We start from the raw sequence: 14,074 nt of genomic DNA, 5'->3' as shown, positions 1-14,074 counted from the left end.
AAACAACAACGACCCATATAGAATTAATTGACGGAACAAAGCTTACAACCACACAATTCGCAGCCGAAACATAGAGCATTCCACTCAATGTCCCCAATGTCCACTCAAATGTCCCCAATGCCGCAAGAGATAGAAACAAGAGCTACGATTATAAATTATCATTATCCCTCCATCTCCTTGAAATTCATTATCTGCCCACCAGTAAAGAACATACTGAAGGCTAGCCTTCCCATCATGCTGATTACATCTCCTAATTTTATACTTGCTGGAGTTACTATATCTCCAAAAAATATTATATATCTCCTCATTTTATTATTATTATTATATCTATTAGTTATAATTATTGTTAAGGTGCTATTCTACTAATATTATTGTAAGTATATCTCCTAGAGTTATTATTTTCCTTCAGTAAGCAATAACTCCGTTCACAATCATTCCAATAGCTTCGACTTCAGCACTACAAAAAAAATTTCTTTTTTCATTTTTATTTCCTTTACTGCTATGCGAAATTCCTTTTTATTATTTGTAACTTTTTACTTCATATTGTATTAAGCCCGTTATACTTAGTTGGACAGGCTGGAAGACCATTCTTTTTCCAATTCTTTTTCTTAGCTCCCCCTTAGTATTAATATTAGTCGGTGGACCACCGTACGTGACATGAGAAGGCAATTTGGAAGAAATCTCACCGGCAACATGTGGCTGTGTGTTCTACGTTCTTCTAACTTATGTTTAGTATCTAAATTATTACTTATTTAGTTTAAATTAAAGCAGTAGCAAAACGAAACGTTGGATTCCAGATTTTTTTACGCGGCCTATAAGACTGAAAGAAAAACAAAATATTCGAAGTCCCACAATGCCGTTTTAAATAGAATCATCATGGCATCCATCCATACATTGGCACATATATGCAGTAGTGATGGGCTGCTTGGTCGTATTATAGGCGCCTTCTAAAATGTCAGGAGCCTACATTGGGAATTAACCGGCCACTTACCATTGCTGGACTCGGTATGGCGATGGCTAATTCGTCCCCGCTCGCAGTTTCCTGGCAACCCTGGCACGGCTTCCTGCTGGGGTCGATGAGGCTGGCGTGGATTTGCATGTTACCGGGGCTGTTTCGCTTCACGTGCTCCACAGTCGAGTTACCGACGGCGGCGTCCACTTGGAACTGCCTCTCAAGCGAACTCGTGACCTCTTCGTCGGCATCCAGCAGCTGTTGCGGAAAGAAAACGCCGCGCAGCATGAACTGAACGCAGTCAACCTCGGAAGTGGAAGTAGACGTCACGCATAAATGAAGAAAAAAGGAGGAAGGAAAACTAGGTGCAGTGAAGGTCGGCGTATATTCTGTACAGGTGGACACGAGAAATTCATCTGTTAGAAGCCGACGGTAACTTTGTTCCTTACACCCGTCAACAAAACAAAGAAGTTTCAAACGCTCGTTTTCGTCTTTAGCTCCACGCTGGATCGCTCTTACTTCGGAAACAGCCAATTCATTTAACGTCTTCGGGGTGTATAGCTGCAACAGCCATACGTTAAGGAACACGGTACAGTCGAGCACCGAAAGGCTCAGGTTTGTAGAGGCCTCTACCAGAAAATTCTTGATTTCCCGAACGTTTACAGATCAAGAATCGTTGTGAAAAGTAAATTTGATGCGTGAATGCAAAAAAAACGAACAAATGATTACTCACTTCATAAAGTTGTTTACAATATTTGATGTCCATTATTAGCATGAAGAGACAAAACTAACGAAGCTGAATGTGAAGGAGCAAATTATGGAGATAAAGTACGGTGATCAGATAACTGCAGTGATTTTCTAAACTCCCAAGCTAAACAATGCAAACATTCCAATTGCTGTCATGCACCCCTCGTCTAGTTCGTTAGCTCAAGGCAACGCAAATGATTGCTGTGCGTCAAAAGCGTCCAAAGTACTAAGAAACCTCAGTCTACCAGCGTTCTGGCACAAGCTCTATAGCCCTTGGAGGCGTGCAGCTCCTTGACTACAGCTGTAGATGATAATAATTATAGTATAGGGAGCTCTTCCACTGGTACGACACGACGCCGGTGCCAGTGCGCACGCATCGATGGCGCCACATTTCTGCACGTGGCGCTCAACCTAGGGGTGACCGCGCAAGGGCACTGGAGACAACAAACAAGAGCGGTGGCGCCCTGTGCAATTTGTTTCGCACAAAGGAACACATCATCATCATCAGCGTGACTATGCCCACTGCAAGGCAAATTCCTCTCCCATGTCTCCAAATAACCCTGTTCTTTGCCAGTTGGAGCCACCGTATCCCTGCAAACTTCTTAACCTCATCCGCCCACTTAACTTTGGGCCGCCGCCCGCCCCGCTTGCCTTCTCTTGGAATCCACTCCGTTATTAAGGATAACGGAGTGCTTTCGACTAGGATGACATCAAACCACGTTTGTTACCTCACCCACTCCGCCCGCTTCCGATGCCTTAACGTTACAACGTTGCATCTATCATATTTCTTTCCATAGCTGGCTGCGTGTCCTTAACGAATGCTGAACCCTCTTTGTTAACTTCCACGTTTCTGCCCTGTAGGTGAGTACTGGTAAGACACAAGTGTTGTATACTTTTCTCTTGGGCATTATAGGTAAACTGCCATTCATGATCTGAAAGAACCTGCCATATGCTCTCCACCATATTCTTATTCTTCTTGTTATTTCCCTCTCATGATCCGGATCAGCGGCCACTATCTGCTCTAAGTAGACTTATTCTCTTACTATTTCCAGCAGCTCGCTACAAATTGTGAACTACAGTTCCCTTGCTAGACTCTTGAACATTACTTTGGTTTCTTCATGCTAATTTTTAGCGCCACCGTTCTGCTCTGCATGTCCAACTCATTGGTCAAACTTTCCAATTCATGCCCGAGTGACTTAGCAAGGCTATGTCATCAGCGAATAGAAAATTACTTAGGTGCTCTCCATTAACTCTTATCCCCAGTTGTTCCCATTCCAGGCCCCGGAATTATTCCTGTAAAGAGGCGGTGAATAGCATGGGCGAGATCATGCCTCCATCCTTGACACCTTCCGTTATTGGTATTCAACTGCTGACTTTATGAAGGACCATGGTAGCTTTGCAGTCGTTAAGAATATCTTCCGGTATTTTCACATAAAACTCTTCCGCACCCTGATTCCGCAATGCACGCATGACAGCTGAGGTTTCCACTGAGTCAAATGCTCTCTAGTAATCCAAGAATGCTATATATAGGGGTTGGTTATATTCTTCGAATTTCTCTATCACCTGAATAATAGCGTGAATATAGTCTACTGTGGAGTATCTTTTACGAAAGCCTGCATGATATTTTGGTTGATGGAACTCTAAGGTTGTCGTGACTCTCTTAGCGATTGCCTTAGTAAATGCCTTTTAGGCAATGGACAGTTAGCTTGACCAAATGTTCAGGGGAACCCCCCAAGGTGGAGTAGATTTGTAATAAAGGAGTAATTACTCATTGACGTCCACCCGAGCGCAGCTATACGGCTACAAAGGAAAGCTACACAGCTTTCTCAGAAACTTCGTAGTTAAAGAAAAATTCCTCCTGGTCCGGGGTTCGAACCCGGGACCACCGCTTCACCGGAGCAGTCGCTCTACCAATTGAGCTAACCGGGACGGCAAGCTTATGGTAGGGCGAGAGCGAATTGATCAATAACTCGAAGTGGGAACAGTGTTGACCAAATGTTTAGGGGAATCTCCCAAGGTGGAGTAGATTTGTAATAAGGGAGTAATTACTCATTGACGTCCACCCGAGCGCAGCCATACGGCTACAAAGGAAAGCTACACAGCTTTCTCAGAAACTTCGTAGTTAAAGAAAAATTCGTCCTGGTCCGGGGTTCGTACCCGGGACCACCGCTTCACCGGAGCAGTCGCTCCACCAATTGAGCTAACCGGGACGGCAAGCTTATGGTAGGGCGAGAGCGAATTGATCAATAACTCGAAGTGGGGACAGTGTTGGCCAAATGTTTAGGGAAATCCCCCAAGGTGGAGTAGATTTGTAATAAGGGAGTAAAGAGAAGGAGGAAGTAAAGAAAGCCTTAGGAGCAATGCAAAGAGGGAAAGCAGCTGGTGGGGATCAGGTAACAGCAGATTTGCTGAAGGACGGAGGAGAGATTGTGCTACAAAAACTAGCCACCCTGTATACGCAATGCCTTGGGACCTCGAGAGTGCCAGAAGCTTGGAAGAACACTAACATTATCTTAATTCATAAGAAAGGAGACGTCAAGAACTTGAAGAATAACAGACCGATCAGCTTATTGTCCGTTGCCTACAAGGTATTTACTAAGGTAATCGCTAATAGATTCAGGACAACCTAGAACTTTAGTCAACCAAATGATCAGGCAGGCTTTCGTAAAGGATACTCGACAATACACCACATTCACACTATCAATCAGGTGATAGAGAAATGCGCAGAATATAACCAACCCCTATATATAGCCTTCATTGATTACGAGAAAGCATTCGACTCAGTGGAAACCTCAGCTGTCATGCAGGTATTGCGGAATCAGGGTGTGGAAGAATGCTATGTGAAAATGTTGGAAGATATTTATAACCATTGCACAGCTACTATAGTTCTCCATAAAGTCAGCAATAAAATTCCAATACGGAAAGGTGTCAGGCAGGGAGACACGATCTCGCCAATGCTCTTCACTGCCTGCTTACAGGAGGTATTCCGAGGACTGGAATGGGAAGAGTTGGGGATAAGAGTTAATGGAGAATACCTGAGTAATTTGCGATTCGCTGATGACATTGCCTTGCTAAGCCACTCAGGACAAGAACTGCAAAGCATGATCAATCAGCTAGAGAGGCAGAGTAGAACGGTGGGGCTAAGAATTAACATGCATAAAAACAAAGTAATGTTCAATTGTCTTGCAAGGGAACAGCAGTTCGTAATTGGTAGAGAGGTGCTGGAAGTAGTAAGAGAATATGTCTACTTAGGGCAGGTAGTGACCGCAGATCCGGATCATGAGAGGGAAATAACTACAAGAATAAGAATGGGGTGGAGCGCGTATGGCATGTTCTCTCAGGTCATGAATGGTAGCTTACCAATATCCCTGAAGAGAAAAGTATATAACAGCTGTATCCTACCGGTACTCACCTATGGGGCAGAAACGTGGAGGCTAACAAATTGGGTTCAGCTTAAGTTAAGAACAACGCAGCGAGCAATGGAAAGGAAAATGATAGGTGTAACGTTAAGAGATCGGAAGAGGGCAAAGTGGGTGAGGGAACAAACGTGGGTTAATGACATCCTAGTTGAAATCAAGAGGAAGAAGTGGGCTTGGGCAGGGCATGTAATGCGAAGGCAAGATAACCGCTGGTCCTTAAGGATAACGGAGTGGATTCCAAGAGAAAGCAAACGTAGCAGGGGACGGCAGAAAGTTAGGTGGGCGGATGAGATTAAGAAGTTTGCGGGGATACAGTGGCGGCAACTAGCAATGGACAGGGTTAATTGGAGAGACATGGGAGAGGCCTTTGCCCGGCAGTGGGTGTAGTCAGGCTGATGATGATGATGATGATACTCATTGACGTCCACACGAGCGCAGCCATACGGCTACAAAGGAAAGCTACACAGCTTTCTCAGAAACTTCGTAGTTAAAGAAAAATTCGTCCTGGTCCGGGGTTCGAACCCGGGACCACCGCTTCACCGGAGCAGTCGCTCCACCAATTGAGCTAACCGGGACGGCAAGCTTATGGTAGGGCGAGAGCGAATTGATCAATAACTCGAAGTGGGAACAGTGTTGACCAAATGTTTAGGGGAATCCCCCAAGGTGGAGTAGATTTGTGATAAGGGAGTAATTACTCATTGACGTCCACCCGAGCGCAGCCATACGGCTACAAAGAAAAGCTACACAGCTTTCTCAGAAACTTCGTAGTTAAAGAAAAATTCGTCCTGGTCCGGGGTTCGAACCCGGAACCACCGCTTCACCGGAGCAGTTTTTTTTTCTTTAACTACGAAGTTTCTGAGAAAGCTGTGTAGCTTTCCTTTGTAGCCGTATGGCTGCGCTCGGGTGGACGTCAATGAGTGACAGTAAGCTTAACGCTCTGTAATTTTTCAAATCCCTGACGTCCACTTTCTTATGAATGAAGAAAACGTTAGCCTTCTTCCAAGCTTGCAGTGTGCTCGAGGTCTCAATGCACTGCGTATATAAGGTGGCCCCATCACTGTAATTCATAATAAACTAACAAAACACGCTCATTTTCAAAACACACACTAGACAATTTGCACATTTACGAACGGAAAGCACCTCAAATTCTGAGACCCTCTTCGGATCACAAACATAGCTTTAAAGCTTTCACAAAACAACAGTCACCCATATAGAAAATAAGTCACGCAACAAAGGTTACAACTACACAGTTCTCAGCCAGAACATGTAGCATTAATAGCACTCATCATTACGCCGTGTCAAAGGAAATGGAGAGACACTTAATATTTTCTTAAATTTACCTGCCCAGGTCAGCCTCCGCTCAAATATCCGCAATGCCGCAAGAGACTGAAGGAGTGGCTAAGCTCTCAACCATCTTTTTCCCTCCTTTTTGAAGTTCATCTGCTCACCGGTAGCCGACATACCGATGTCCGGCCATCTCATCATGCGTATTATAACTCCTAAATTTGTTATATATATATATATATACTTGTTAAATAATATTATTATATCTATTAATTATTATTTTAAGGTACTATTATACTAATGTTATTATTAGTATTGCTCGTACAGTTATTATTCACCTTTATTAGACAATAACTCCCCTCAAACGCCATTCGAATAGCTTCGGCTCCAAGAGTGCAAATAATTTCTCTTTTTCTATTTATATTTTCTTTTATGCTAAGCGAAATTCTTTTTTATTATTTGTTACTCTTCTGCTTCATATTGTTTTAAGCCCGTTATACTTAGTGGAATAGGTTGGACGCAGTTTTTTTCTAATACTTTTTCTTATTCCCATCTAAGTATTATTAATAGTGGGTAGAGCACCGTACGCGACATGAGGAGGCAAATTGGAACAAATCCCACCCGTAACATGTGGCTCTCGTTTCTTTTACGTTCTTCTGATTAATTTAGTATCTAAAGTTATTACCGATTTCGTTTTCTCGCATAAATTAAAACAGTAACAAGAAAAAACGTTGCACTTAAGCATTTTTCCGCTGCCTAGAAGACTGAGAGAACAACAAATATTCGAAGCCCCACAGTACCGTTTAATAGAATGCTGATTTCATGCATGCATCCTTTGGCACATATACGCCGCAGTGATGGGCAATTAAATGTGTCTCCTTCCAGAAGTCAAACTGGTCAGGAGTCTATCCTATGAATGAGCCGGCCACTTACCATTGCCGGACTCGGTACGGCGATGGCTATTTCCTGCCCGCTCACCGTTTCCTGGCAACCTTGGCACGGCTTCCTGCTGGGACCGATGAGGCTGGCGTGGATTCGCGTGTTATATGGGCTGTTTCGCTTCACGTACACCACCGTCGAGTTGCCGACGGCGGCGTTCACTTGGAACTTCCTCTCAAGTAAACTCGTGAACTCTTCGTCTACATCAAGCAACTGTTGCGAGAAGAAGTCACCGCGCAGCATTAACTGAATGCAGTCAGCCTCAGCCGTGCAAGTAGAGCTCATGCGTAAATGAAGGAAAATTGAGGAACGAAAAGAAGGTGCAGCAAAGGTTGGCGTGTATTCTGTAGATGTGGGCACGAGAAAACCGTCTGTTAGAAGCCGACGGCAAATTTGTTTCCTGCGCCCGTCGACAGAACAAAACTTTCAAATGTTCGTCTTCGTGATTAGCACCACGCTGGATCACTCTTACTTCAAAAACAGCCAATACATTTAACGCCTTCGGCGCGTATAGCTGCAACATGCATACGTTCAGGAACATGGTACAGTCGAGCACCAAAAGGCATAGGGTTGTAGAGGCCTGTACATGGAAATTATCGATTTCGCGAACGTTTACAGATCAGGAATTGTTGTGAAAAGTAATTTTGATGCGTGACTACAAAAAAAGAAAAAATGATTACTCTCTTCACAAAGTGGCTTACCTTATTGATGTTCGATTAGCATGAAGAGACAAAACTAATGAGGCTGAATAAGAAACAGCAAATTATGGAAATAAAGTACAGTGACCAGCAGTGACGCTGCTTTTCTAAACTGTGAAGCCAAGCAATGCAAGCATTGCGACTGCTGTCATGCACCCCTCACGTTGTTCTTCAGCTCTAGGACAGGAAATAATTGCTGTGCGTCAAAAGCGCCCGAAATCCTAAGAAATCCCAGTCTACTACCGTTCTGGCTACAGCTCTATGGTCTTTGGAGGCGTGCAGCTCCTTGGCTCTAGATGAGAATAGTTGTAGTATAAGGAGCACTGCCACTGCTACGGCACAAAGTCAGTGCCAGTGCGCACGCAACGATGGCGCCAGGGGCGCGATTACGAGTTGCTCAAAATCGTCTCAATCGGAAAGTGTCTCAAAAAGTGTCTCATTTGCCCCGTTCCTATTGGTCGGTCGTGACCAGCGGCCATATTGGTTTTTTGCGTCACCGGCCGACGTCAGAAGTGCGCCAGAAGTGGTGACGTTGCTTGCCTAATTATGCGAGCCGATTGAGACGATTTTTTGAGACTGGAACGAGTGGTCTCAAACCGCTCGAGACAGAAAATGGCGGTTGTTTACATGGCCGGTGGCCGCGCGAGCAGCGGTGTAAGAGGGTGCATGAAGACGGTTTTGACGTGCCGGACGAGTTGTTTCGACGTTTTGACATAGGAAGGAGCATAATGGCTGTGCGACGAACTCGGCGTTGAACTTGGAGGTGTGCGGGTGAGTGCGCGGTCAGTGGAGCGGCAAGTGCCTGTGCGCGCCTTCGCCGCCGGTGGGTTTCAAGACACCGTAGGAAATGAAGTAAACGTCGGCGTAGCCCAACCGACTGTGCAAGTGTTTGCGGTGAGTTGCGGAGACCACCGTCAAAGTTAAGTCGCAGAAGGTGCGCGCTTTCCGGCGAGACCCCTCAAGACAAGGCGGCGGCGAAGGTGGACTTCCTTCGCATAAACTTTCGCCACCGCAGTATCCCCGGCGGCGTCATCCGAGCATCATCCGAACGGAACGGCACCACCAACACGAATATCAAGTGCTTAACCCGAAGCGGGCGGCATGAGTTGGTTACGAGGCTTCCGGGAAGAGTGATTGTTGCCGCAGTGACCGGGCGTGCCGGCTCTTAATTCCCGCAGTGAGATTGCAAGCTCCCATCAGCTGCACCGGTCTGCTTCTGTATGTCGGCAGTTGCTGCAGTGTGATTATTCATGGTCGCCGGGTATTTTCTGAACAAAAATAAATATAATCACGCATCGCCCTTGGAGCACATTTGCCATCGATAGCAGCAAGGTGAGTTCACACTGGCGAGTCGCGGAGGTCGCGCGACAGGCTTAAATCGATTTATTACGCTCCCTCCCCGCTTTGCATGTGCTTCGCAAACCGTAACTAATTGACCGAAATCGGTCGCCTAGAATACTAGCGCGACGATTGCAACTCGCCAGTGTGAACTTGCCTTGAAGCTGCCTTCGCCGGTTTTCGAGCCAAGCGCTCCTTCCAAATTGTTCTCGGCAGACTCGTAGCAATCACTGCCTTTAAACAGATTTTTCCGCGCACTTAAGACGTCTGCGCAGTACTTTGATTCTGCGTAATGTGTAAAAAAAGAGGACAGCCGTCGAATCAGCTGATTTTTTTTCTGGCTGCCATGTTTACGATGGCTGAATATGTGCGTGGAGGGATAAGGCTGAATCGGTTGAATCAGGCGGCAGCTCACGCCGCCTAGCCGCCGCTACCGACGCTTTTCCAGCGTCAGCGCACCCTCGCGGCAGCAAAAGTGACTGAAGAGCAAACTTAATTGCAAAATTGAGGACGCTTCTTCTTTTGCTTCATGTCGTTGAGTTTGAAACATAGTTTGTTAGCGAAATAAAACATTCTTCAGATAATTAACTGCGTGTTTACAGCGAAACTTTAGTATACGGTCCCTTATTGCGCAACTAAATGCTTCCTGGGTGGAACCCTACTATTAGACACCACAACCTCGCTGCTAATTGGTTGATTCCGCCGTCAACAACTCGCGGTGTCGTCATTTTGACGTCAGAGTCTCAAAATTGAGACAAAAACTCGTAATCGCGCCCCAGGTTTCTGCACGTCGCGGCCAGGGGTGACCGCTCATGGGCACTGGAGACCGTTAGCAGGAGCGGCAGCGCCCTCTGCGATTCGCTGCGCAGAGGCGCGTCATAATACTACGTGTAGGCCTCAGCTGCATGAAATGGAATATGTTGTTAGCGCGACTGCAGCACGATAATTAGTTAGGTTCGTATTTTTGTTTTCAAAACATGAAATCCCTAACATGGTGTCTCTTGTACTTTTCCGTGTCCGATATTTCTTGCCTGTTCATCCGCGTCTATCCTGATTCGAGGACGCGCAGTTATCGGCCAACCACTCTTTTGCACTTCGCGCTTTAATACATTGTCTTCCGTAAGAGCTCGCCTGGACAAAATACGTCTAAGCCGTTTCTGGAGAACCGCATCTAAAGACCTACGTGACAGCTACCAAGAATGCACAGGCCTCTAAGGGAGCTCTGCTAAAAGAAGTGCCACGAGGATATATGGGGTACGGATTGCAGGGTTGCCCTACTGTGTCGACAACAACAAGAAGCTGCCGACAGGTTTTTCCAGTTGTATTTTTACAGGCGCGTGATCCCTTTGATGGTGTTTCAAGATCGAGGCAGAATAAAACAGTAATCTGTTTTTGCGTGCATGAGCTAAATATTCCTGTTTGCATTGCTCGCAGCTACACAAGTGCCCCACTACTGAGACCACGATCAAACTGTACGGGCCACCTGATCTACCGTACCGTGTGGATTCGCACAGAGTTGTCGGCCTCTGTCGTCGTTGAAGAAACGAAGGCACTCTTGAGCTGACGTCGCATGTTTCCCCGGAGTTCACTGAAGCCGAACGCCTTCCCGCCCGTCTTTGTGGCGAGAGTCTCGAGGTTTCCGTCTGCACTCTGCACCAGCGCCAGGGTGCTGACCACCACCTTTGCCGCTACAATCTCTGGCAGCACATCTTTGATGAATGGAGCTTCATTCTCTTTCCCGTCAGATACAAGTACGATGAATGCGCCTTCTGGCGTTTCAGTGTCGTTCCCTAGGTGCTGAAAATAAATATTAAGCGGTGGATAACTTTACAAAGCCTGCTCTGACTGACGTCAACAGTTGTCAGTATAATAAAGGGCGGAGTTCTGGAGCATTGCTATTAATAGGTGCTCTGCGGTCGCATGTGCTTATCAAAAATTGTTTTTGTAACTCGTTTTTATGTGACGTGTTTTTGCACATATGGAGCTCATATGGCGCCCAGCTGCAATGCAAGGCCTGGGCACTGCAGGCATGCCTGACCAATACGCTCTCGGTTCGGCGACTCACTTCCTTGCTACGTGGCCGCCAAGAATAGGAACAGGTATAGAACAAAACTCTCTGAGGTGCACCAGTTCTGGAAGCAATGTGTCTGGAAAACAATGGCAGGGCGGCGGTCTGGAACAATGGCTTGGAAAATCAATGAAGCCTGGATATCAGAAACAGCAACGAACCAACTAAGCTTGAATGCAGCAAGTAAAAATTTCGCTGCTGTTTTTCCTAATGATATGCAATACATTTTCACACATGCATTGTCAATGCAGGGACAATATTACTCAGACGCTCAGTTTGATGGTCCTATTGCTCAAATATTTAGGGGAATCCCCCAAGGTGGAGTAGATTTGTAGTAAGGGAGCAATTACTTACTGACATCCACCCAAGCGCAGCCAAACGGCTACAAAATAAAGCTATACAGGTTTCTAAGAAACTTCGCAATTAAAGAAACATTCCTCCTGGTCCGGGTCCGAACCCGGGACCATCGCTTCACCGGGGCAGTCTCTCTACTAACTGAGCTAATCGGGACGGCAAGCATATGGTAGTGTGAGAGCACATTTAACAATAACTCGAATTGGAAGCAGTGCTGGTAAAAATTTTCTTTAACTGTGAAGTTTCTGAGAAATCTGTATAGCTTTCTTTTGTAGCCGCTTGGCTGCGCTTGGGTGGATGTCAATGAGTAATTACTCCCTTATTACAAATCTACTCCACCTTCGGGGATTCCCCTAAACATTTGATCAGCACTGTTCCCATTTCGAGTTATTGATCAATTCGCTGTCGCTATGCCATAAGCTTGCGTCCCTGTTAGCTCAATTGGCAGAGCGACCACTCCCGTGAAGCGGTGGTCCCGGGTTCGAACCCTGGACCAGGACGAATTTTTCTATAACTGTGAAGTTTCTGAGAAAGCTGTGTAGCTTTCCTTTGTAGCCGTTTGGCTGCGCTTGTGTTGATGTCAATGAGTAATTGCTCCCTTTTTAATGTTCCTATGTTCCCACTTCAAGCTAATGCTTTATGCTACTGCGGCATGATCGGTTTCGTCTACACACGGTGCAGACTCTCGGTTGCATCACTCCACTTTATGTTCCAGGCTACTGGCTGAACCGCTTGAAGACACAATGAATTTGTTCAGTTGAGAAAACTGTTCGCTTGGTGGGGGTGGAAGCCCTTGTTTCCTCTTGCATCAGCTCCTATATATTTTAAACCGCTAGTTGTATCATGCCAAAGTCCCCGCCATTTCGCATCGTCGTCGTCAAATCCGCAAGCCCGATTCCGGAGCCGATATATAGACAACTACAGGCATACAAGTATACATAATGTTCCCTGCTCGGATACAGGGTCACTCTAGCTTGTTCTCCCTCCACCGGCGACGGCAACCTCGGCTACCCGAGCCGCCGAGACGGATTAGTGGTTACGGCGCTGAGCTGCTGATTTTAAAGACGCGGGTTCGATCCCAACCATGGCAGTCGAATTTTGATGGAGGCGAAATTCGAATTCCGTTACTGTGCGATGTCTGTGCCTGTTAAAGAACCTCAGGTGGTCGAAGTTTCTCGAGCCGTCCACTACGGCCTCCCTTATAGCAGGAGTCCCTTTGGACGTTAACGTCCCCAAAAACCGTTTAACAATGGTTATCCGAATGAGCATCGGAGGCCCTGAACCCGATCGTGACGCAAAGTATACTTCCCTTCTCTCGCGTATCCGCCTGCTCATCAGTGGTTAATGTGACTATTTGTTTTATATGTTATACGACTGTATCCTTTCTGGGTGACGTAATCATGCACGTGCTGCCACGCAGACACTTAATCGCACTATGAAGAGGATCAAGTAAAAGCAGAGTTGTTGAAGAACGGAGAGGAAATTGTGCTGTCCGTTGCCTACAAGGTATTTACCAAGGTAATCGCTAATACAGTCAGAACAACATTAAAGTTCGTTCAAACAAATGGTGACGCAGACTTTCGTAAACGATACTCGAAAATAGACCACATTAGCACTATCAATCAGGTGATACAGAAAAGCGCAGAATATAACCGACCACTATATATAGCCTTCATTGATAACCAGAAAACTTTACTTTGTGGAAAATTCTGCTGTCATGGACGCATTGCGGAATCAGGGTGTAGAAGAGTTATGTACAAATATTGGGCGATATCTATAAGCAAGGAAGAGGAGTTGGTTATAACTAACCCAGGGAGTTTAGCATAGGTTAAGGAGAAGGCAGCGAGCTATGAAAAGTAACATGACAGGTGCAATGTTAAGAGATCGGAAGCGGGCGGAGTCGGTGGGGGAACAAAAGCCAGTTAACGACATCATAGTCAAACTCAACAGGAAGAAATGGTCTTTGACAGGGTGTGCGATTCGAAGGCAGGATAGCCTATAGTCCTTAAGGGTGACGGAGTGGATTGCAAGAGAAGGCAAGCATAGCAGGGGAAGGCAAAAAGATAGGTGGGCGGATGAGATCACTAAGTTTGCGGGAATGACGTGGCCGCAACTGACAAAGGACAGGGCTAGTTAAAGAGACATGGTAGAGGCCTTCCCCTTGCAGAGAGCGTAGTCGAGCTGATGACGATGATGAATTTGATGATGAACAGATATGAAGCAAAAATGCAAAGAATGCTTTTGGCGGTATGTAAAAAATTGATTCATTGTAAAA

The 14,074-nt window shown here is 45.9% G+C and overlaps 1 protein-coding gene across 1 annotated transcript in view; it reads right to left on the bottom strand.

Moving 5' to 3' along the window:
- LOC149336292 (calcium-activated chloride channel regulator 1-like) overlaps window positions 1–14,074 on the bottom strand; it is a 91,674-nt gene that overhangs the window by 34,437 nt on the left and 43,163 nt on the right. The window contains exons 9-10 of the mRNA XM_089554107.1: window positions 10,875–11,174; window positions 992–1,210 (exon numbers count right to left, since the gene is read on the bottom strand). Coding sequence (XP_089410233.1) covers window positions 992–1,210; window positions 10,875–11,174 — 519 coding nt within the window. The remainder of the gene's footprint in view (window positions 1–991; window positions 1,211–10,874; window positions 11,175–14,074) is intronic.

The sequence above is a fragment of the Amblyomma mixtum genome, chromosome 7 (assembly GCF_055824585.1).
Source record: "Amblyomma mixtum isolate Tamu chromosome 7, ASM5582458v1, whole genome shotgun sequence".
Classification (NCBI taxonomy): Eukaryota; Metazoa; Arthropoda; class Arachnida; order Ixodida; family Ixodidae; genus Amblyomma; species Amblyomma mixtum.
This window is presented reverse-complemented; position numbering and strand designations above follow the sequence as displayed.